This window comes from Impatiens glandulifera, chromosome 1, assembly GCF_907164915.1.
Source record: "Impatiens glandulifera chromosome 1, dImpGla2.1, whole genome shotgun sequence".
NCBI lineage: Eukaryota > Viridiplantae > Streptophyta > Magnoliopsida > Ericales > Balsaminaceae > Impatiens > Impatiens glandulifera.
In genome coordinates this window covers 21,567,181-21,590,685 of record NC_061862.1, presented here as the reverse complement: position 1 = coordinate 21,590,685, position 23,505 = coordinate 21,567,181, and the positions used below count along the sequence as shown (strand labels likewise).

The window sequence follows — 23,505 nt, the reverse complement described above, 5'->3', positions numbered from 1 at the left end:
CTAGGATCAAAGCTATATGTTTTGCTTTATTACTGCACTATGTAGTTGTAATTTTGAATTTAAAAGACTTTATTCCTAGGGTAGCTCATTTTTAGAACATCTACAAAACCTATAACTCATCTTATTAGATATAGACATTAATACATCTCATGACTTCTCAAATTGCAATCTCAATTTTTATTTTTATTTGTTTTCATTTCCTCAATAATTTTTATTTGACTTGTGGAAGAAGATCAAAAATATCATGCAAAAGTCCATTTAACTTGCGAGATATGAAGGTGAGGAGAAAGAGTTTAGCTTTTAATTTTTAATAATTTTTTGTTTGAATTTTTTTTTTTTTTTTTTTTATCGATTGTTCATCGTGTAAGTATGTAGTGATGGATCTATATATTCAGCCCATCCAAAAAAAATTATATTTTATTTTTTACGGTAAAAATGTGACATCACTACTAATTTTTAAAAAATTTCAGTATAATTTTATTTATCTAATTATTAAAAATATGATAAAACTTACATTTATACACTCGTTTTATCCAAAATTTTCTCGTTATATTTTTAAGTCAAACTAATTTTTTTTTTCAAGTCTACCTCAACTCTGAATCATGAATTCGTTCATATAAGAGAGTGTATATATGTTCAGTTCTGTTTAGATGATTTTTTTACTATCATTCTTAGTTTGACAATTCGCAAGTATCATTTATATCATATTTAAAAAAATTATTCTTATAAAATATAGATAACAAACAAATAAATAAGTTAGTGATATTATATAAGAGACTTTTTTTTTCTCTAATGAGTGGTAGAATTTTATTTTATTAATTTTGTCCAACATCATGTTAATAAACTTGTCAAACTTTGTTTGATATTTAATTGTATTTATTAGTGTTTGGACAAAATCGAGATAAAATCATGGCAGAGTCAAAATGGAATACAAATATCATTCCAACCTATTTTCGATAACTATAGTTCAAACCAGGAAAACGAGTCCATTAGAATTACTGCTGAATTAATTATAATTATTTTATAAGCCATATATTTTACAGGGATATAAGATATAAACTTAGTCCATTCATGTTGTCACATACATCTATATATTTATAATGTTATCATCATAAAATACATAATAAAAGAGAATAATGTCAATTTTATCACTGAACTATAATAGAATATTCACGTATATAACTGAACTAATTTTTATTCGCTTATACCACTGAAGTTAAGATTAATATTCATCTATGTCACTACTCCACCAAATCTCTAACCTCGTTAAGTTTCTGTTAAATGAAACGATATGTGGAATTGACATGTCATCTTTTTCAATTAATATATTGACATGTCATCTTTTTTAATTAATATATATTATATATTTATTTATTTAAAATTCTAAATAATAAAACATTTACAAAGTCATTTATAATTTCTCTCTCCTACCCTAATATTAAAATAATTTATTAACTTAAATAATATTAATTAAAATAAATATAAATATAAAAAACTAAATTATATGAATAGAAATGTGATCAGTTTTTAAACAATTCGTTCTAATATTATTTTTATTAATTTATTTATTTATTTATTTTTAAACTTTTAAATAATTTTATAATTTTAATTATTATTAATATATTAAATAATAAATATATTCTAATAATTTAATTTTAATAATATAATAATATATATTTATAATTTTTATCCACTTTTCAATTAAATTATAATATAACAATATATATTTATAAATATATCAAATACAAATCCATTAAAATTTTTCCTATATTTCTCATTTTCTTTTTAAGTGCAACTCCAATGGACTATAAATTGATACCTAAAATGAGAAGATCAGCTTCATCTATAAAAGAAACTCCAATGTAGCTACAAATTGATACCCAAAATGGGATTATAAGAAACTCCAATGTAGCTACAAATTGATACCCAAAATGGGATTATCAGTTTCAATTGTACGCAAAAAAGAGATACAAAATGGGATATTTCAAATTCTCTCTAACCCAAATTCTCTCAAAGCATGCATATTTACTAATGTAGCCAGACACCTATATTTTTTTTTTACATTTTAACTCAACAATTTTTTTTATCAATTTTATATATTAAATTAATTTATATAAGTTATTTATATTTTAATTTATTTATATTTTAATTTGTTTATATGTTTTATTTATTTATATGTTTTATTTTTTTATATTTTTACTTTTATCCTATATTTTATATTAAACTTATTTAAATAATTATTAATTTAATTCATTTATATAATTTTTTTATATAACATAAATTTATAATAATATTTTTAAAAAAATTATAATAATATTAAAAATAAAATTACTTTAATATATATATATATATTATAATAAATATAATTATAAAAATTACCAAATATATTATAATAATACACAAAATACAAAGTACTTCATTTGAAAAATTATCTCCTTTTTATTTGTACGAATAATTTTTTATTTCAATCTCATATATTTTTTTTTTCGTTTATTGTAATTTTTGAATTTTTAATAAATTTTTATAATTAATTTATATTTAAGTTTAAAATATTTAAATGATATTATAATATTGTGGTGTAATTTATAAGTTTGTAAAATATATGGGTGATATTAAAAAGTTATAAAAGTTGATATAAGAAAGAATATTCTTTTTGGTTTGAGAATAAGTTTTTCGGTTGAAAAAAAATTACTGTTTAGTGTTATATCTACACCAAAATGAGTTTGAAAATGGGGTTTTCGATTAGAAATTGTCTAAAACTACCCACATCTTTCCCATTTTCTTTCTCAAACTATCCACTTTTACATTAATATTCTCAAACTAAATATATTTACATTTTCATTCCATTAATAAATTATTAACTAATTTTATTTGAATAATTATTTGTAAGTTTTAAAATATATTTTAAATAATTGATATTTAAATTATTATTTATGAAACTATATATTAAAATTTATATCTACACATCCTATCTATAGAATATATTAATTAGTTTTTTAAATTATATATTTAACACAATTAACTTATTAAATTAATTTAATTTTTCTAAACTAAAATAAATTAAATAATCACATTTTATAATTATTACTAACAATGTAATTTAATATATAAATAATTAATTAATTAATTAATATGAGTGTGTCAATGAACGACATGACATGTAGGAAAACGGATATCGACACGATACGCTTGAGTCAAAACTCTAGTCAGAATAACACGAAACACGAATTTAAACTCGACACAAATAAAATTATGGATACAAATTAACACGACACGAAAAAATCAGTGTATCATAATATTTTGAGTGGGTCAAGACACGGTACGATTGAGAGTCTAACACGGCTTGTCCGAGTTGAATACGGCCGTTTAGGCACAATACTCAACTCTAGGATCGACCATAGAATAAACCCAACATGTTCAAAGGATAGGCTATAAGCCTATAACTCTAAGACCATCTCTAACCGAAAAACTCATTTTCAAACTCATTTTGGTATATATATGTCACATTAAACAGTAATTCTTCTCCAACCGAAAAACCTATTCTCAAACCCAAAAGAATATTCTTATAATATTTTTCTTTACATAACTTTTATAACTTTTTAATATTACCCCATATAGTTTACAAACTTATAAATTACACCACAATAATATTATAATATCATCCCATTATTTTAAACTTAATTGTAATTAATTATAAAAATTTATTAAAAAATCAAATATTACAATAAACAAACACACAAAAATACATAGGAGATTAAAATAAAAAATTATTCGTACAAATAAAAAGATATAATTTTTCAAATGTTGAAATTGTTGTATTCCTCTCACAAATTTATGTTATATAAAAAAAATATTATATAAATAAATTAAATTAATAATTATATAAATAAGTTTAATATAAAATGTAGGAAAAAATAAAAATATAAACAAACTAAAATATAAATAAATAAAACATATAAACAAATTAAAATTGAAAGTGAGTCTAAAAGGAGATCATGCAAAAAAAAAAAAAAAAAAAAAACATTTTATCATTCACTAAAACCTTATTAATACATATTTTGTTTAGGCTCAGTAGAGTATTTTCATTATTTATAAACTTAAAAAACAAAATATTATTTATATATATAAGTCATTATATATGGCCAAATGTGAAATACCTGTTTAATATATATTTTTTTTTGTACTAGGGCAGTCCAAAGGAAAATTTATTAAATGGCCCTCATAAGAGGTCTAATTCCAAAAAAGACCCACGGTTGATAAAGTTGGCAAAAAAGGCCTTTTTGCCCTGTAAAAAGTCTATAATACCCCTCGCGCCCCTGTTTTACCGCTCAATTACGAGAAATGTATTTCTCGCATTTGGTATTTCTCGCATTTGGTGCTCAATTACGAGAAATGTATTTCTCGCATTTGGTGCTCAATTACGAGAAATGTATTTCTCGCATTTGGTATTTCTCGCATTTGGTATTTCTCGCCTTTGGTATTTCTCGCATTTGATATATATATATTGAGATTCAGACATTTGTAAAATATATGAAAACAGCTAGGGTTTCGAATCGATCTACAATAAACTACGAAAGAACAATCTCCAATGGAGGACGCGATCGCGATGCATTCATCTCTGGATATCAGATTAACACACATACATGATGACGACTCAAGACAAGAACGCCTTATCATCGGAGGCTCCACTTGCCCCCGTCACCGTCGAACGCAATGTTTGCTCCGACCTCGACACCACACTTCTAAAGCCTTGTATGTATTCTCTAGCTAGATCTTGTTCTTTCAAATTATTAATCTTTGAGATTGGGTCTTTCATCAAATATGCAGACTTGGCTAGATAGATCAACTGAGTTTGAAGGAAATGGTTGGTATTATATGAGATTAGAAATTCGAATCCCTAAAGTTGGATCTTTCCTCTCTGTGATTAATTGAGTTTTTTTCGTTTCTTCTTTAGTTCTAAGGGTTTTCGTCTTATGTATACAGGATAAAATGAATCATCAAAGATGCTATGACAGCAGACAAGGAACGAATCTGGGAGATACACTACCGGAAAAGGTGGATGTAAGTATCGAGATGTTTCTTAGGTTGCTGGTTGTTGGATTTCTACAAATGTAAATTTGATTGTCTTACATATACTTCAGATATTCATACTCTTGTGTTTTATCTGCCAATTAATCACATGCCTACTGAAAATGTTGATCTTGATAATGTAGAACAAGCTTCATTGAATACACAAATATCATCTTCTAATATTGGATTTAGGTTTCTCCAAAAGATGGGTTGGAAAGGAAAAGGTCTTGGGAAGGATGAACAAGGTAAATAAACATCAATTCTCCTATTGAAGTAGATTGATTATAATATGTTATAGCAAGGTTTTATGGGTGAACTGGCTCTCAATATAGACACGAGAATTGAACATTTGTTCAGGAACTTCATTGTTTGTGCATCTGTTATGTTTTCTCTATCAAATAATTGGGTAGTAAATTATTTTTTCGGTTTATATTAAGGAATAATTGAGCCAATAAGGTCTGGTATGCGGGATGCAAAATTGGTAGTTGGAAAACAGGAAGAGGATGATTTTTATACTGCTGAAGAAAATATCCAAAGGAAGAAACTTGACGTGGAGTTAGAGGAGACAGGGGAGATTGCTAAGAAACGAGAGGTATGCTTTTTGCAATTTGTATGTGTGCATACCCAAATAATTGGAGCTTGATGCTTGCTTCTTCTTTTTTTACAAAACCAACATTTATTAGCAGAAGGCAGCACATATTTCTTTTATATGTGTGTCTTTTGAGGGGAATTGATATCATCAAGTTTGGAAGGTCTTGAGAATTTCGTACAGTTTTTATTACCTGATTGTTTGCTTCTACTGCCAAAGTTCAAGAATCTGCAAAACAAGCTAAGCCAAGAAGGGAAGCAATTGTTTTTCCTTGTTACTTCTTTTGGGACTCTTGTCATTGTTGTTTCCTAATTAGGCAGTTTCTTATGTTGGCCTGATTTCAAACAGTAGCTCGACAAAGAAGAAGGCAAAGATTCCAATAGCTTCAGTTTTCGGGAATGATAGTGACGAAGATTAGTGAAATATGTTTGTTGGGTTGAACCAGAATCTGTTTAAGTTTGTAAACTATTATTGTCTTTATGTCTCTCTTTTGCATCATTTTTAAGCAAACACTATGCCAATTACAGTTTATTTATGGAGTTTTTACAGTTAGATTGTTGAGTGAAAAATTACAGTTTATTTGTGGAGTTTTACAGTCAGTTTCTATCCAAATGTTTATTATTTTTTTGCTAAACCCATTATGTTATTAAGACCGCAGGATGAAAAATACATGTTTTGAAATACTTTTATGAATATGAAAACCGAAATCAGATGATAATTGACAAATCGTTGTCTGGTTTCATTTTACGAGTACAAATTTATAAGCATTTTTCATCATAAAACATGCACAATCTCTTAAAGTGATATCTAAAATATCCTTTATAAAAGATACAGATTTTTCTTTATTTCATGTCAATCCGACAGACTCATGCTTCAACAACTATAATCTTAATGGAATCATATCAATAAGAGGCTAACTATGGAGAAATTAAGAGGCTAACTATGGGCTTTGATAAGAACACAAAAACTCCTTGCGACTTTTGCTTTGTCCTGTAAGAATTGTTGACATTATATATGTTGGTATTAGATATAAACCTTTTAACCATCTGCTTTATTTATTTCACATTTTCTTGACTAGATGTTTTACATATTTGAATAGCATGTTTGGTATGACCCAAAATTGAAAATACTCACATACACCAACATTCATAAATATGTTATGCGTATCACAAGAATTGAAAGGTATATGATTCTAATCTCAATTGTGAATCAAAAAACAAAATTGAAAAGTTTTTTAAAAGCAAAAGAGTCCCCCGGCTTTATCAGACAATAACATTGGCAGCACTTGCAATTCTGGGCCATAAATCAGCACATTCCTTCCAATTGGACCAGTAATGGCAGAACCTGTTTTTTTTTACCATCAAACAAATAATGGTGAGTGAATGAATCAAATAATGGTGAATGAATGAATGAGGCCTAAAGATGATATAGTAATTTAACACATTTTGAGACAGTTTTTACCTTTCATTTCTCCCTTAGGATTCACTATCACACCAGCATTATCTGCATAGTAACAACATATTTATCAACCAAGATATTTACATATTACAATCAACAAATTTCATATATAAAAAAAAAATTGTGTTGTGATTGTTCAAAATGGAGAAGACCAAGAAGTAGGTAAGACTTTGAACGCAAATAAGTGAGTATAGTGTTTCTAAATACATCATTCATCATACCATAAACTCTATTCATTATCCCTAATACTCTTTCTTTAATATCTTAGTGGGTATATACAATACCCAAATACCCTTGAAAACCAATACTAAAGAAAAACTATTTCTAAATCCTCAACATTGAGAGTTTGTCATACAAAAGTGAATTGCAGTGAAGAAGGGGGTTAAAGGCATTGTGATGATGAAGTGAGACATGACAATCAATCAAAAAGTCAAATTGTACACTAAGTAAATGACACTTTGATTGTCAAAACAGATATCTGATTATGATGAGCTTTGTTTGGTTAAGTTGGTTACTTGTAGAAATGTGCATGCTTTTCAAATTGTTTGATTTGCCCTAGTTGTAATCAAATAAGGAATTGTATCAATCAGATCGTGAAAAAAGTGGGTTCTTCAGTCTAACTGTTCTAGTAAAGAATAACAAAGAATTGGTTAAACAAGTAACAAGTTATAACACAAAACAAAATCAGAATCTACTAAATCAACTTCAAAATACACCTTCAAAATACATGAACACTCCATCCTTTCGGTGCTAGGGCTTGCGTTGTCTAACAATGACAGCAGGCATGACCTTCTTTCTCAAATCAGGTTTCCCTTTCTTCACCGTCGCCATAACCATATCTCCCACACAAGCAGACGACAATCGATTAAAACGACCCTTGATCCCTTTCACTGATATGATGTAGAGATTCTTCGCGCCGGTATTGTCGGCATAGTTGACCGTAGCCGCCACAGGAAGACCTGAAACACGTTGTTTTTCAACATTGAATTACTATCAAGTATCAAACATGTAGTTAACAGAGAATTGTATAGAAGATGAAAACACTAACCTCGCTTCGACATTTTGGCAGCTTCAGAATACAAGGACAATATGAAATTAGGGTTTTAGAGTATTTATATGAGAACCCTAAATTTAGGGTTCGTGACGGAGAATATTACCAAATGCGAGAAATACCAAAGGCGAGGAATACCAAATGCGAGAAATACATTTCTCGTAATTGAGCACCAAATGCGAGAAATACCAAATGCGAGAAATACATTTCTCGTAATTGAGCACCAAATGCGAGAAATACCAAATGCTTGAAATACATTTCTCGTAATTGAGCACCAAATGCGAGAAATACATTTCTCGTAGTTGAGCAGTAAAACAGGCGCGCGAAGGGTATTACAGACTTTTCACAGGGCAAAAGGCCCTTTTTGCCAACTTTATCAACCGTTGGCCTTTTTTGGAATTAGACTACTTATTAGGGCCATTTCATCAAATTTTCCCAGTCCAAATGTGATTATGTGAGGGCAATTTAGTCATATTAAGTAACTCTTAAACTAATAATTTTTTTTACGATTTTAAATTTATGAAAGTATGATTTCGATTTTACCAATATACGATTTTACATGAAAAAAATTATAAATATAATTTATGAATTAAATAAATAATTGTATTTTATAGTGTGATTTACTAATTATTATTTTAAAAACACTTTTATACTTAATTAGATATTTTTAAAACATGATGTTTATAAAAATACTTAAAATAATATATAAATAATATTATTGTAAATAAAACTTAAACATTATGAGTGTACAATTTAAGTAAATTAAGGACTTCCTCACATTGCTTTTCAAATTAGGTAGAATCGAATTCTTCAGTTTCCTTAATTATGATCATATAATTTAAAACTCTACAGATATCACATGAATAAAACAACAACTTTATTAAATTATTAAATGAATTAATTCGAATTGAAGAAACATTACATACCTCTGATCAGATGGTAGCTTTCTAGTTTATTAATTAAAATTTGATAGGTAAGCATTAAAAATAGTTTGAAGATGATTCATCATCAACTACAAATTAACAATTAGAACTTTGCAAGCCCTAATTTGACCAAGAAGGAGTACTGTCAGCTGATAATCTGACACGTGATGTGACGAGAGCATTATCTACTAATCTTATCTTATGAATTAAGTGTTAGATGCACGTGTCAAACTAGGACATACATATCCCACCGTTTTTAGTAGATGTTTTTATCTTATGAAAAGGTAAGATAAGGGTTTGAAACGTGTAATTTTGATGTTTTTTTTTTTTTAAAAAAAAAGACATTTTATTCATCATAAAAAATTTGTGAGGGAATATTACCTCCTACATTACAAAAAATGAAAAATAAATAATTCTGAGACACATGCATCTCGAAAGAATAAAACAGAAGATAAAAAATAAAAAATAAAAAAATCGGTGGGATGCCAAGAGGATGAAGTTGATCCTTCACCGCTAGTACTTTCACTTTCGCCCAAACCATATCTAGCTATCTTCTTGTGCAAATTAATATACATAATATATATATTTATCCTTAATTAATAGAAGATACATTTTTTATTATGTAAAATTAACCTAAAAAATGTAGAAAACTCATATATATGTATATGTGTGTTGAGAACTCGTCATCCATCTTTCTAGCTAGGGTTTAATTAATAAATTGAACTTGTAAATATGAATCCAACTAGGGTTTTTAATGGTGTCATGAGTCAAATAGATCAGATCTAGATGTGAAGAGAAGTCGAATCTTTCAAGTACCTCCTTCTTAAGTCGACATCCATTCATTAATTCTAGGTCATAATTTCACACCCCAAAAAAGACCAAAGAAAGAGAGATTAGATCTGTTGATGTTTTATCATTAAATCAAGAAACAAGAACTGCACACATATAGATCCAAGAAATAAACAGCAGAATAGTAGTAGTAGTAGAGAATGAAGAAGAAGAAGAAGAGTTAGCTTACAAATAGATGGAGAGGCTGGGGAGAAAAGCAAGGTCTGGATCTTGAGTGGTGTTCAGGACACACACAGACCGAAATGGCATTCGTTTGCATTGACATGTGCACCTACATGCCATGGCTGGACTAAATCGATCGACGTACGACCGACCGACCGATGCCAGTCACTTACAACAGGTGCAGGTGTAAATGCAGACGAATGCTCCATCTCGGCTAATTAATATTAATAATATATACAAGAGAACGGATATCTTAGCTAGATTAATTGTTGTATATGAATTAATGAATGAATGAATGAATCAATATTGAATTCCATCCCTATATATATATATATACTCACATTTGCTCTTCCAAAGTGGAAGACATATAATAATATATATTTGGCAATTTGCTGGCAGAATTCCACGCGCACAAGTATCCTCTAACATATTTTTTTAAGTTATCTTCTTTTCTATACCAATTACTTCAACACTTTGAACATTAATTAGAAATTAATACAAGATAAACATTTAATTTGATTGATTTTTTTTAATTTATAAAAATATCTATTTGAAAATTCAAACCCATTAAAATAATTCAAATAACAACAATCGTTTCTAAAATTTTGATTTTAATTAAGAAGATAATGACTTGGAACAAAAATTGCATTCAGTAGTTATAGTAAATATATAAGACCGACTTCGTTTATATATTATCAAATTAACCCGAAAACTAGTTAAAAACATATATTAATTATTATATTCATAATTTAATATACATAAATGAAGTATCAAATTTGAGTACATTCATTTTTGTTCTCACATTATGAACTTGTTTGAGGTTGGGTTATATGGAAGTTTTATTGAGATTAATAAAAAGAGTGTGTTGATTTATTATAATATTAATTTATATTTAATATAAAATATAAATATTTTAATTGATAAACTAATTTTTAGAGAAAGTTACATTTGAGTTTTGATTAAAATAAATTTTTTTTAAAAATACATCAAACAAACTGTAACTAGTGATAAAGCGGTTGTGAATTCCCGTGATTTCCTCCTGACTTGCTAAAACATCATTGATTTTTTTTTTTATGAACGGTAGAAAGTTCAATATTATAACACAAAAACAAGATCTAATATTTAAAAATTAACCACTTTAATCATAAATAAATTGAACTTCTTCCACATAAACAAACTTAGATTGATAATGTCATATTGTTTTTCAAATAAACGATTAACTAAACAAGGTCTTGAAAACCAATGGCTAGAAACATATCTTCCAAGGCTTCATAAGAAATTGTGTGTTGTTTGGAACTCAACAACAAAAGGCAGTGTGGGGCCCAGTTTGGTGAAGAGCCCACGTGGTACTAAACAATGAGCACGTGGATATGCAACCATCCATCGTATCATATGACGCCACGTGGGTATTTCTCTGTATTCGACCTGATGGGCCGCGTGCTTAGCATCACCCTACTTTATAAGGCTCTTCTGGGCCCACTATAAGTTGAATCCAGCCATCATTTTCTATTTATTTAGACCGATCAATCGAAAAACAATAACCTCATGTAATTAATTAATAGACACGATTTAAAGTCAAATATTTTTATTTAAATTTTATTATCATATATATACATTATTTTAATATTTTATTTTTAAGTTGAAACATACCAGATAGAAATCAAATACCCCCATTGAAGATTTCTTATTATACATATTGTTGATATAATATTAATAACTATTTTCAAAAATAAATTGAAACAAGTTGTTGCAAAATGTAACAACCAACTCCACACAATAAAATAAACTTTTTTTTTTCCTTTTGCATCTTCTTTTTTGTTTTAATAATATATATATTTTTATACTTGTGGCTTGTATAAGCTATTAGATCTTTTTGCATTATAACTAGCTAGGCGACAACCCTATATATTTCGTATCTTCTCAATTTTTTGTTGTTTCTCCACTTTTTAATTATTCTTTTTCGATATGGTGGTCTTCTATTCCTTTGTGGGTCATTCAAAAGCGTGCAAATGCTAAAATGTTGGTTGTGGGGTTAACTACGAAGATTTGAGATCGAGAATCATTGAAACAACTGATTTTACCTAAGGGTTAGAAGTCTATTGTAAATGGATTTTGCCTAGGTAGGTATTGATCGGTTCTTAATTGGTAAGGGTTGTTTCAAAGATTGTTAAAAAAAATTAGGCTCTCTAGTTATGGCTAGGAATATTTATATGATTGACTTGGGTTTGTTATTTGTGTATGGCTAGGGTATCAGAATATTCTAGTAGCTAGATAAAAGTTTTCATTATGGTGTAGTCTTTTGTAGAGCACATAAATTGTTTTTTTTTCTTTAAAAAAAGAACATATACTCAGGCGGTGTAGTTAGGATTTAGAATCTACCCGGGTTAAAAATATTTCTTATAATTTACCCAGGAAAGAATGATAATAATATAAAGCAAATTAACAAACAAAATATACACCATTTTTGTTGCTAATTATCTTTAACGAACGAAAAACGATAAATAACGACGGTAGGCTTGTATATAGATCCATATATAATTGAGGATGCATCTGACTTTTTATGTTAAAAAACTTATACCAACCAATTATATTGCAAAATTTTGTTTGTATATATTATTTTTTAAAAGAATTATGCAATAATAACATATTATAATGACAAATATATACAATAATTTAGAATAATGTTAATAAATAAAAATATGGACAAAATATAATAGCTCAAAAAAAGATAATTAAACTTTTTTGTATAATAAATTCTCAAATAATTTAAAATATCTCATACCAAACAAATCGACTTCTCAAAGGATTCAAAGGTTTGTGCTCTAGAGATCTCTTTTCTTTTACTTTTAATTTTTATTATTTTTAAAGAGAGGCCATTCATATTTCAAAGAAAAAGGAAGAACCTTCCGTACGTAATTATGGAATCATGTACACAAAGATTTTGGACCATTTTGAATGATTGATAATAAAACAAAACATATGTTTGAATTTATTATGTGAATGTTTTATTTGAATTTCAAATTTTAAAATAAGATATTACTTGGTGACCATAACAAAATATTTTTTGTATTAGTAGTATTATCACATAATCTTCAACTTAAACTTAACATTTCAAATAAGTTTCCTTAAAATTAATAAATGTTAAATTTAGGATTAGCATAAGAGTGGTAAATGAAATTATTTAATAGTGAAAAGAGTGTATAAGTTTAAATAAAATAATTATATAAAAAAGAAAAACGAATAAGGTTGAAAGGAATAAATTCGCTAAATCTCTAAAAAATTAATGCATATTGCATATGATATGATGATATATATGATGTTGAAGGGTTAAAATCTAAAAAAAAAAAAAAAAAAAAAAAAAAAAAAAAAAAAAAAAAAAAAAAAAAAAAAAAAAAAAAACTATCTTGCCACGTGATTTTTTAGTGTTTGTCTCCCCCACTTGCTTTATGGCTGTGATATTTTTATTTTTGTATTCTTTTTCGATTATAATTTATTTCAAACCTAGTTTATATAAATTTTGTTATATATATTATAATAGATAGTTAAGACTTTGCATTGAATCTTGATATAAATGTGTATGAATACTTTGTCAGATCAATTTGTGGGTAAAAAAATTCTATACAAAAATATAAATATTCATACATAAAATTATAAATCTAATTTATCCATCATAAATGATCTATCTAATAATTAAAATATTTATATATTACACTTAAAGATCATATTTTGGATATCAAAGCAGTTGCCAATTAATTGTGGATCATAGTAAACTATCTACTTTTTAATTTAAAAAAAAAAAAGTGATTCAAATAAAAATAATCCAATAACAGGTGCACAAAAGAGAATGAAAATAAGAAGTTGAAAAAGAAACAATAAAAATCTTCAATAGCTGGTTAGGTGAACAAACATCCGATCAAACAGTATAAATCTAATAATCAAAAGAAAAAAAAATTAATAAATTATTTTAAATATATATTATACATAAAGGATAGTCAGGAATAGGATCACAGTCCATAAAATTAAATTGTTTTGGTTTTATAAAAGTTTTAATAATAATTAAATATCATTTCATTCAATTTTTTATTAATCACATAATTTAATTTAATAATTCAAATACTAAAATAATTTATATTTATTTAAAACATTATCAATATATACTAATATTTTATAAATCTTTTTTATAAAATAAACATTCATTTCATTAAATTTGTCATTCATTAACATTTTTAAAAGTAAATCAAAATTTATTTAAATAAATTTTCGCCACAAGGCAAGAATTTCTACTTTAACCTCCTACAATTCCAAACTAAAACCAGAGTAAAAAATCAAATCAGACTTTACCGGTAGAACGAAGTATCTTCAACCCACCTGCACAATCACCTCCAAAAATAATTTTCCTCCAACAAACACCTAAACTAAAACTCATTTTGTTTATACTCATTTTCTTTCACAAACTCAATTTTTTAAAAATAAATAAAAGAGTCCTCTAACTATATTAATAGGTTAATTTTATATAAGAGGAGTTATAGAGAGAGGGAATGACTTGTCATCACTGTTGGAAAATGTAAAAGTGGGAGGAAAGAGAGAAAAGAGAGAAATTATTTGATTTTTTCAGCGAATAAGATTATGCCAAGTCATTCCCTCACCAAATTCTCTCGCCTAATCATTTCTCTTTATATAATTTATTGATATGTTTTTTGTTTTTATTTTTTATTATTTTTTTTTATTAATATCTTTTTTAAATATCATAAATATATAATAATGAACAACATTTATAAAAAAAATTAAAAAAATAATAATATTTGTTTTTATATAATTTTTTATTTATGTAATGTAATTTGCGTTTATTTAATAATATTTAATTTGATTTTTAATAATGTTTTTTTTATGTAATTTTTTTTGTTCGTGTAATGTAATTTATGTTTGTTTATTTTTTTTATGTGTATAAATTATTGATTTATAATTAATTATTATGAATTTGAAAAAATATTGAAGTTCAATTTATAAAATTAAGAAATATATAGGTGTATAAAAAAGAATATTTTAAAAATATATTTTTGAATTTGAAAATTAATTTTTAAATTAAAAATAAATTACGATTTAATAAGATATTTTACGTTTAAGAATGAATTTTTGGGTTGAAGATAGTATTAGAGATTTCTAATAAATAAGATACTCTCATCTCCTACACCTCTTCTCTAGGACATTCATGAAGGACTATAACACTTACTACTGATCAGATTCTCAAGAGGGACTTAGGTTTTTACCAGGGGCGAAGCCAGGATTTGAAACCTACCCGGGCTAATTTTTTTATTAAAAAAATCTATCCGGGCTAGTTTTATAGTTTACTGTCACCAATGCTTTTTAGCGACGAAAAATATCCTTTTAGCGACGGAAAATAACCAATAACGACGGTAATTTACCGTCGTTATTGATAAAATACATAAGGCTCTCTGGGCTACAGCCCGGGCCAGCTTGCACTTGGCTCCGCCCCTGGTTTTTACATCAGGAAACTAATTGGGACACCTTTGTTCGCAGTATTATTAAAAAGAGGACTAGGATTTTCACATCGGGGAACTAATTGGGAGGCCTTTGCCGCAGTAGTATTAGAAAAGGAGCTAAGGCTTAACTCCTGTAATCCTACTGTTAGTCGTGGATGTTTTCCCTGAGCCAATCATTAGCCCGCTCTTTAGAATGAATGGGCGGACTGACTTCTATGAGTGCTGCTTCTCAAGCTTATGTTAATAAAATCAGTCAAATCAAACTTTATAGGTAAGAATATTTCAAATTAGTAAAATAATGAGTAAAAAACTAACACAAAAAATATTAAAATTGCAATTCAGATGTTCACAAAGATATTATTAAAATTCTCTTTCAATTTTAAGAAGAGTGAGCAAAATGGTAAACAAGTCAGACCTAATTAATTCAAGTGCAATCTAAAATTGATTGAACCTAATATTGTACACAAAATTCATGTTAATATTTTTAACATTTCAAAAAATGGTTGACATCTAAAATAAACTTTTTGAATGTTTTATTTTCTTATAATATTTGTATTAAAATAATTTGAATTTAAATTAGAAATAAATTTCTAATTCTAATTATACAATAAACTCATTTTGATCTCAAATCCAACAAAATAATCGTATTCATAAAAAAAAATATGTTAGTTGAGTTTTTAATTGGTTTAATTATTATTATTTAAATTTAAATTTAAAAAAAATAAATTAAAAATATTTTAATATTTAGTGATTTGATTATTATAATGACAGTCATATGATAAAAAATATTTTCTAAAAACTAGATAAAAAAAAAAAAAAAAAACCTTGAAAACACACATCAAATGAGCTAAATGAATCATAGTTAATATTTTTATTAGGAACTGAATTTTATGAGGATATGGAGTGGGACTCCCAAGTCTTATAATTAGATCTCCTCTTTGAGCTCATGATATATATATATATATGAAATTCTCAAATACAAAATAAGTGGATGGATGATTTGATCTAGTATGACTTTACAATCATTAATTTAATTTCAACATAAATGCACTCAAAGTGGGATGAATGATTCTATTATTTTCCACAAATACCCAATGTGATGCTAATATTTGGAGACAATCCATCATTACAAGAAGGTGATTTGTGTTTGAAGTAGGAGATGTTGGACGTTTGGATTATAATAGTCTAATAATTTTGTATTTAAATTAACAAAAGTAATCTAATTTAGTTAGTTAAATGTTTTAATAGTACTATTAAAGTTGCGAGTTGAAATATTGTATAAAGCAGTTTTTTTAGGGATGGATAACGGGGAAGTGGGGTGCTCTAGGCATCTAGATCGCCTCACCCTAGGGGCCGATGTATTCACATATTCATAATATTATTATAATGACTTAATCATTTCGAACTCTAAATTCAATATTTTTAATGATTTTTTTAGATAGTTAATTGTTTAATAAGAGTATTTAAGTTTTGTTTTGTTTTATTTGTGTTTAATATTTATCTCTAGTTTTAGTTATAAGTTTTTATTTTATTTATTTTTGTATTTTATCATTTTTGAACTACTCATTTTATCTTGTTAGGATATTTTCTTTAACTTACTACTATATATAAATTAAAAAAAAAAAACTTTTTCACCCTAACTTTACTAGTAATAACTTTTATATTTACAAATATTAAATAATCAAAGGCAAATCAAAATTACATAATTGTGATAAAATTGATACGAAAAAGAAATGGCCATGTTTTGAACACCCAACTCCGGGTTTGGGTGATTTTATTTTTTAATTTACTTAAAAAAAAAAAATTATTATTTTTTAAATATCTTATTAGGGTATTATTTAGATACATTAATGTTCTGGAATATATTTTAGTTATGTATATATTAACAAATTTAATAATATTTGTTCGTTCGAATTAAGTGTTTCAAAAGAGACGACCTATACAAATATATGTATTTTATCTCTATTTTTCTTTTCTTTCTGATGAACTCAAATAATTATTTTGTGTAAAACAGCTCTCTAGATTATTTTGTTTTAATAATTATTGAAATTTAATATATCTACTATCTACCACCTTCAAACTAAATATCAATGATCTAATTTTCAAATGAAAAAAATTATACAATTAAATTGGGATGTGATTTGATAATATATAGTATATACTAGTCAATGTTGAAATGTTACTATCTCAATTAATTTGAGAAGGTATACATTGGGATCAAACAATATTTGAGAAAAAATATATTTTTAAAAATTTAATCATAAGCGTTTACTTCTTAATTTAAAATAAAATAATAATAAGTTATAAAAACCAGAATTCAATCATTATATGTTTAAATAATAAAAATATTATAAAAAACAATAAAGAAAACATAATTCTTCTGTAAGCTCAATAGGTTTTACTATATCTTTTAATCTTATATCACTTAACCAATAACTTAACTTTTTATAACTTCATATTAAATACAATTATTTAAATAACCTCGTATATATTATTTAAATAATCCCTGTGCAAAGCCTAAATTATTGGATTTCTTCTAATCTAATATATATATATATATATATATATATATATATATATATATATATATATATATATATATATATATATTAATCAATAAAGTTTACAATAAAATAATTATTATGTACATTGAATACATGCTCTATAATTCTATTAAATTCCACTAGTTGATAACAGCTTTATTATAAAAGTCGTGATATCAAATCAATCAATTTTTATGGTGAATTAATAATTAATAATATCATCAACTATTACATATTTGGATTAAGATGTTTTTTAAAATGTAGTTCTTTACTTAAAAATAATTGTTTTATTTATTTATTTTTTAAAAAAGTTTCCCTTAAGAAAAGATAAAGACATCACACAACAAATATTAAACACTAGCAAAAAAAAAATAATAATATTAATTAATTAATTAATTTTGTAAAATTAAATGAAAAACGAAAATGTCATCAATCAATTAATTAATATTCCAACAATTTCTTATCTTATCGATTTGATCAGGCCTCAGGGTTAAACTTAACTATTCTCTCTAAATTGACATTTTCAACTGAACACATAAATATCTATAAAGATTCTTCAAGCACCAGCGGCAACTCAAATAAGACTAATAAAATCATAATATTTTTAAAAAGTAAATATTTTTCATGATATAAAACATAGTTTGACCATTAAAAAAGAATTATACAAAATAAAACAAAATTTACACAATAAATTATACCAAAGTATTTGTTATATAACATGATGTAAAAAATAGTTGGACTATAAACAATTCAAAACATATTACCTTGAGATGGGATAAGGAGTTGGAATTGAGATTTGGAAAAAAGAATATTTAAAAATTATATTTTATAAATAGGTTATTTTGATATTAATTTAGATGAAATAATGTTTTGAAATAAATTTTAATTATGTATATATATTTATAAATTTAATAATATTTGTTTGTTCAAATTTAATTTTAATCCAATTTAATGTGTTTTCCTATCCGATTCAATTCTTAATTATAGTTCATAAAATATTATCTTATATCAAATGAAAAAAACTTTCTATAAATTTTAACTTAATTATTGTTTTAATAAAATTGTCCTAATAATTGTTTTTAAGTAGAAATGTAATTTCGAATAAAACAAGAGAAAAAAAAAATCTACTTCAAAAAAAACTTAATTGTTTTTTGGAATTAATTCAACTGTTTGAAATTATTTCACTTAAGATGTCAATCAATTAGTTAAAAAGTGAGAAAAATATATATAGATGAGTTATATATATATATTTTTAAATTAAACTCATATTAAGTTTGACCCTAAAATCTAATGACCTCTAATAAATTATTTAAAAAATTAAAATATATTTAACATTTAATATTTTTAATACTATAATATAATATTATATAATTATCACGAAAGAATTAAATTATAATAAAAACCAAACAAATTAAAATAATAGAAAACTAACTTACATCTTGGAATTATTCATATCTCATTAGTAGACCACATAAACTCTTCTTCTCAGCCGCCTTATTGGTTTGTGTCTTCACACCTTGACTAAAAAAACAACTAAATAATTCAATAATCACATGAATTTTAACAAGAACACGCCGAATATATAGAACTCATGGTCGACCTTAAGGTAAACCGTTAGATTTTTGTAAAATAAAAATACATTACCAAGATTTAAACCTAAATGTTATATAAACTATTATGACATTTAACCTGTTAAACTACATTAGATTAGTATAACCTAAAATATATCTAAGTTAACTAAAAAATATATAAAATATTTTCCATTTACACCCCAAACTTTTGGGCGACCATCAGAATAGAAACTCAAGTTCAAATTTTGACTTATTTAGGTTAGGTCATTTAAATAACTCAAATTCATAAAAAAAAATAAAAAAAATACATCTTTTCAATCTCTATCTTTCATCAAATAACTCAATTTAATAAACAAAAATACTAAATACCTTTTATTTAAATTAATATTTTTATTTTATTATTATAAAAAAAATAGGATAACTGATTAGTTGGTTAAATAGTTTTATTTGTTATTCTCTATCTTCTAGTATAGCGGTAACTCTTTGAGAGGTCCTGGTTTGAACATGTTATGCAACAAGTTTAGTGCACAGTTAAATGATTAAGTGTGTTTGCAGACTATGTGTTTAATTTTTTTTGTGACCATATTTTATTTTATCATTATATATTATTATTTTTAAAATTTCTTTTTGCCAAAATTGTTATATATCTAATAAAAAAAAATAAAAAAAAGTCATTTCTAACATGAAATAAAAGCATTAAATTTTTTGATAAAAATGGTGAGATTGAAGTAAAATGAAATTGAAGTCCAAAAACAAATATTTAATAAAACTTGAAGTCCCACTTTGGAATTTCGCCCATCTCTCGGCCTGGTGAAGACGGAGTGTGAGTCGTGCCTGTAACCAATGGCCTCTTACATCACTAACTCCTTATCTCGACTTCACCTTTTCTCCACCAAAGCCTCCATTTTTCTGCCAAACCCTAATTCTAATTTCATCTTCAACACTAAATTCATCTTCAACACTAAATTCAAGGTCAGACCCATCAATTCATTTACATTCAACGACATCAAAATTCATTCTAAACTAATTTCCATTATTTATTACCACCCTTTTGCAGAATACCAATTTCGCTCGCTTCTTCGTATCTTCATCCATGGCTTCTGACCCTAAAGAAACATCTTCCAACAATCCCGGTCTTCACACTTCCCCTGATGAAGCCACCAAGGGATACTTCATGCAACAGACGGTGAGTTCTTCCTATTTTTGTGAAAACATAATTGGGTATCTAACAATACATGTCTTTATTTTGAGAATCAGATGTTTCGTATTAAGGATCCAAAATCCAGTCTTGATTTCTACTCTCGCGTCCTTGGCATGTCGTAAGTTTTTATCTTTTCTCCTTATCCATTTTATGTAATGGATTCTGATACTGTTAATTTCAGATTACTGAAGAGGTTGGATTTCCCTGAAATGAAATTCAGCTTGTACTTCTTGGGGTATGAGGTGAGTACTGACTGCTCATTTTCTGCTTGAACCATGATCAGGTTAATTACTAGTTTAGTTTTCAAAGTTTATTCTAGTGTTAAGGCTTCATATCCTTAATTCTATAGGATCTTGCATCTGCCCCAAGCAATAATGTGGATCGTACTGTTTGGACATTTGGTCGGAAGGCTACCCTAGAGCTTACACAGTATGTTCTCTCCTTTTCTTGTCAACTTATATCCTATATGTGCTTCATTCTCATTAACTGCTGAGAATTACAGCAACTGGGGAACGGAGAGTGATCCTGAATTCAAAGGTTACCACAATGGTAACTCGGATCCTCGTGGCTTTGGTATGTCAGACAAAGCTATTAACATACATGATTCATCGTTATATGATAACACTTATATTCTTTGACTGAAATGAAATAATTCTGAAAAGTGATCACACATTTGGTTGGAAATCCTGATATAAGCATATGGTGTGTGGAATTGTTATTGCCTCGGGTGTTCACCTGAGTAAATTATTCAATTTCTGGGATCTATTTGATGTTTTGAACCACACGACGTAGGTCTCAATCTCATCTGTCTGGTCAAATTTTCATTTGTTTGCAGGACATATTGGCATCACGGTTGATGACACATACAAGGCATGCGAGAGATTTGAACAGCTGGGAGTGGAATTTGTAAAGAAACCAGATGATGGTAATTGTTCAAATTTATCTGTGTAGTGTAGTTATAACATCATCTGCTTCTATTGTCATTCAGAACTGTAACAAACCCTAGACCAAAGAACAAGATGAGAAACAGAATAACCAACTCAGAATTGTATATTATATCATAACAATAAGTATAATATAGTGGCAGATTTAATTGACCTTGGTGGTAAATAATAAATGATTGCCTCGAAGTAGCCATAAGTGATTATTGAAGAGTTTTCATTTGATGTTGATTATGATCCTGAAAAATCTTTATTTGTTATGTTTGTCAGAAATCACAAAAGTCTAGAAAATAATCTGATCACAATGAAGAAAAAAAATGTATGGATGGCAATTGGAAACCTCCCCGTGGTAACTGAACCGAATTGCACTATAATTTGAATCATAATGTAGAAAAGAATTTGTACACCAAATGAAACAACAAAAGCCACACTATAATTTGGATCATGATCCACGAGTGTAAAAATATTATATGAACAGAAAAAAAATACTTTTATTGTTGATTTTGTCGACTTTCTAATGGTATCCTGATTGTGACTTTGATTACAGGAAAAATGAAAGGAATAGCATTTGTCAAAGATCCTGATGGTTATTGGATTGAGATTTTTGACCTTAAGACAATTGGAAATCTAACTGCAGAAGCTTCTTGATGGTGTATCTGGTAGGTAGTAGTAGAGTTTATGTTATTACTTTTCAGTCTATTGATCATCTTGTGTTTTCTTCGCAATATCTTGAAGAACTTTGTTTCTTGTTGTCTTTATATGTTAACTCATTTGATCCTATTCATAGAGGAGCAAATTTTATAATAAATCTAATTAGAGCTCAAAACTTAGTATGGTTCGATAGAAAGACCTATTAGCTTGTACTTTGGCTATTATTGCTTAAGATGATAGGATCTATTGCATTACTTCAATTTTATGTAGTGTTAGTATGTTGAATATTGGGTTTTAATTCTTAATGAGTTAAGTGTCTGAAAATAAATAATAAACCAAATGAAAATATGGAACTTGATTCGATCAATGTGAAAATAATGTCGAAAAAGTTATACTATTTTATCGTTATAGTGATGTAATTTGATTATTTTCAAGGGTTTATATCTTTGGTACAAGTTAAGTCATCGTATTTATATATTTTTTCTTTTGGGGTCCCATTGTAAGTCTGTAACATTTCCTCTATCATCATATTGTTTTGTAAGCAGGCCTTGCTGGTTATATTAGCCCTTTTGGTTTGACGTTTTGCTATTATTTGAGAAAAACAAAACAAAACAAAATGTTTGTACAAAAAGAGCAGTCCTAGATATCATAAATGGCTAATGTTTTTCCCAGGAACAGTCATGATACATGTTTTTTTGTTGGTTTTCACATTGAAAAGCCTAGGGATATATCCTAATTGGAAGTTGGCCACTGTGCTAATCTATCTATACTAGTTTAATTATTGATGTTTTTTGATTTTGATACATTGCAGAGTCAGTCTGGCTTATTATGTCTTCACCAGAAGTTTCATCAATGGGTTTTCATCGTATGGACGACACGATCATAAAAAGAGGATGTCTGTGTTTCTCTGTGTTTATGTTTTTCATGTCTGAAAATATCATATTACATATTACAATTTGAACTCACCAATTACTACAAAGTAACAATTTTTATTT

The 23,505-nt window shown here is 26.6% G+C and overlaps 1 protein-coding gene and 1 pseudogene across 2 annotated transcripts; one reads left to right on the top strand and one right to left on the bottom strand.

The window, feature by feature from the left end:
- Positions 1-6,921: 6,921 nt before the first annotated feature.
- On the bottom strand, positions 6,922-10,311 carry LOC124920699 (annotated as a pseudogene).
- Positions 10,312-20,516: 10,205 nt separating this feature from the next.
- On the top strand, positions 20,517-23,505 carry LOC124920821 (lactoylglutathione lyase-like). 2 transcript variants are annotated; one of them, XM_047461384.1, is made up of 8 exons: positions 20,517-20,669; positions 20,773-20,903; positions 20,975-21,036; positions 21,100-21,160; positions 21,268-21,347; positions 21,421-21,491; positions 21,754-21,843; positions 22,407-23,505. In XM_047461384.1, exons 1-8 carry the CDS (start codon positions 20,561-20,563, stop codon positions 22,505-22,507), a joined length of 705 nt encoding a protein of 234 aa, XP_047317340.1. In that variant the 5' UTR covers positions 20,517-20,560; the 3' UTR covers positions 22,508-23,505. The 2 variants fall into 2 exon arrangements, with proteins under 2 accessions (XP_047317340.1, XP_047317339.1); XM_047461383.1 differs by having other exon boundaries at positions 20,546-20,689; positions 20,775-20,903.

What these genes read in the sequence shown, in the direction of transcription:
- LOC124920821 (XM_047461383.1), top strand. Translation starts at nt 20,561, where the DNA reads ATGGCCTCTTACATCACTAACTCCTTATCTCGACTTCACCTTTTCTCC. An exon ending in GATACTTCATGCAACAGACG is followed by an intron (nt 20,904 to 20,974) that starts GTGAGTTCTTCC and finishes TTTGAGAATCAG; the next exon opens with ATGTTTCGTATTAAGGATCC. An exon ending in GCTACCCTAGAGCTTACACA is followed by an intron (nt 21,348 to 21,420) that starts GTATGTTCTCTC and finishes TGAGAATTACAG; the next exon opens with CAACTGGGGAACGGAGAGTG.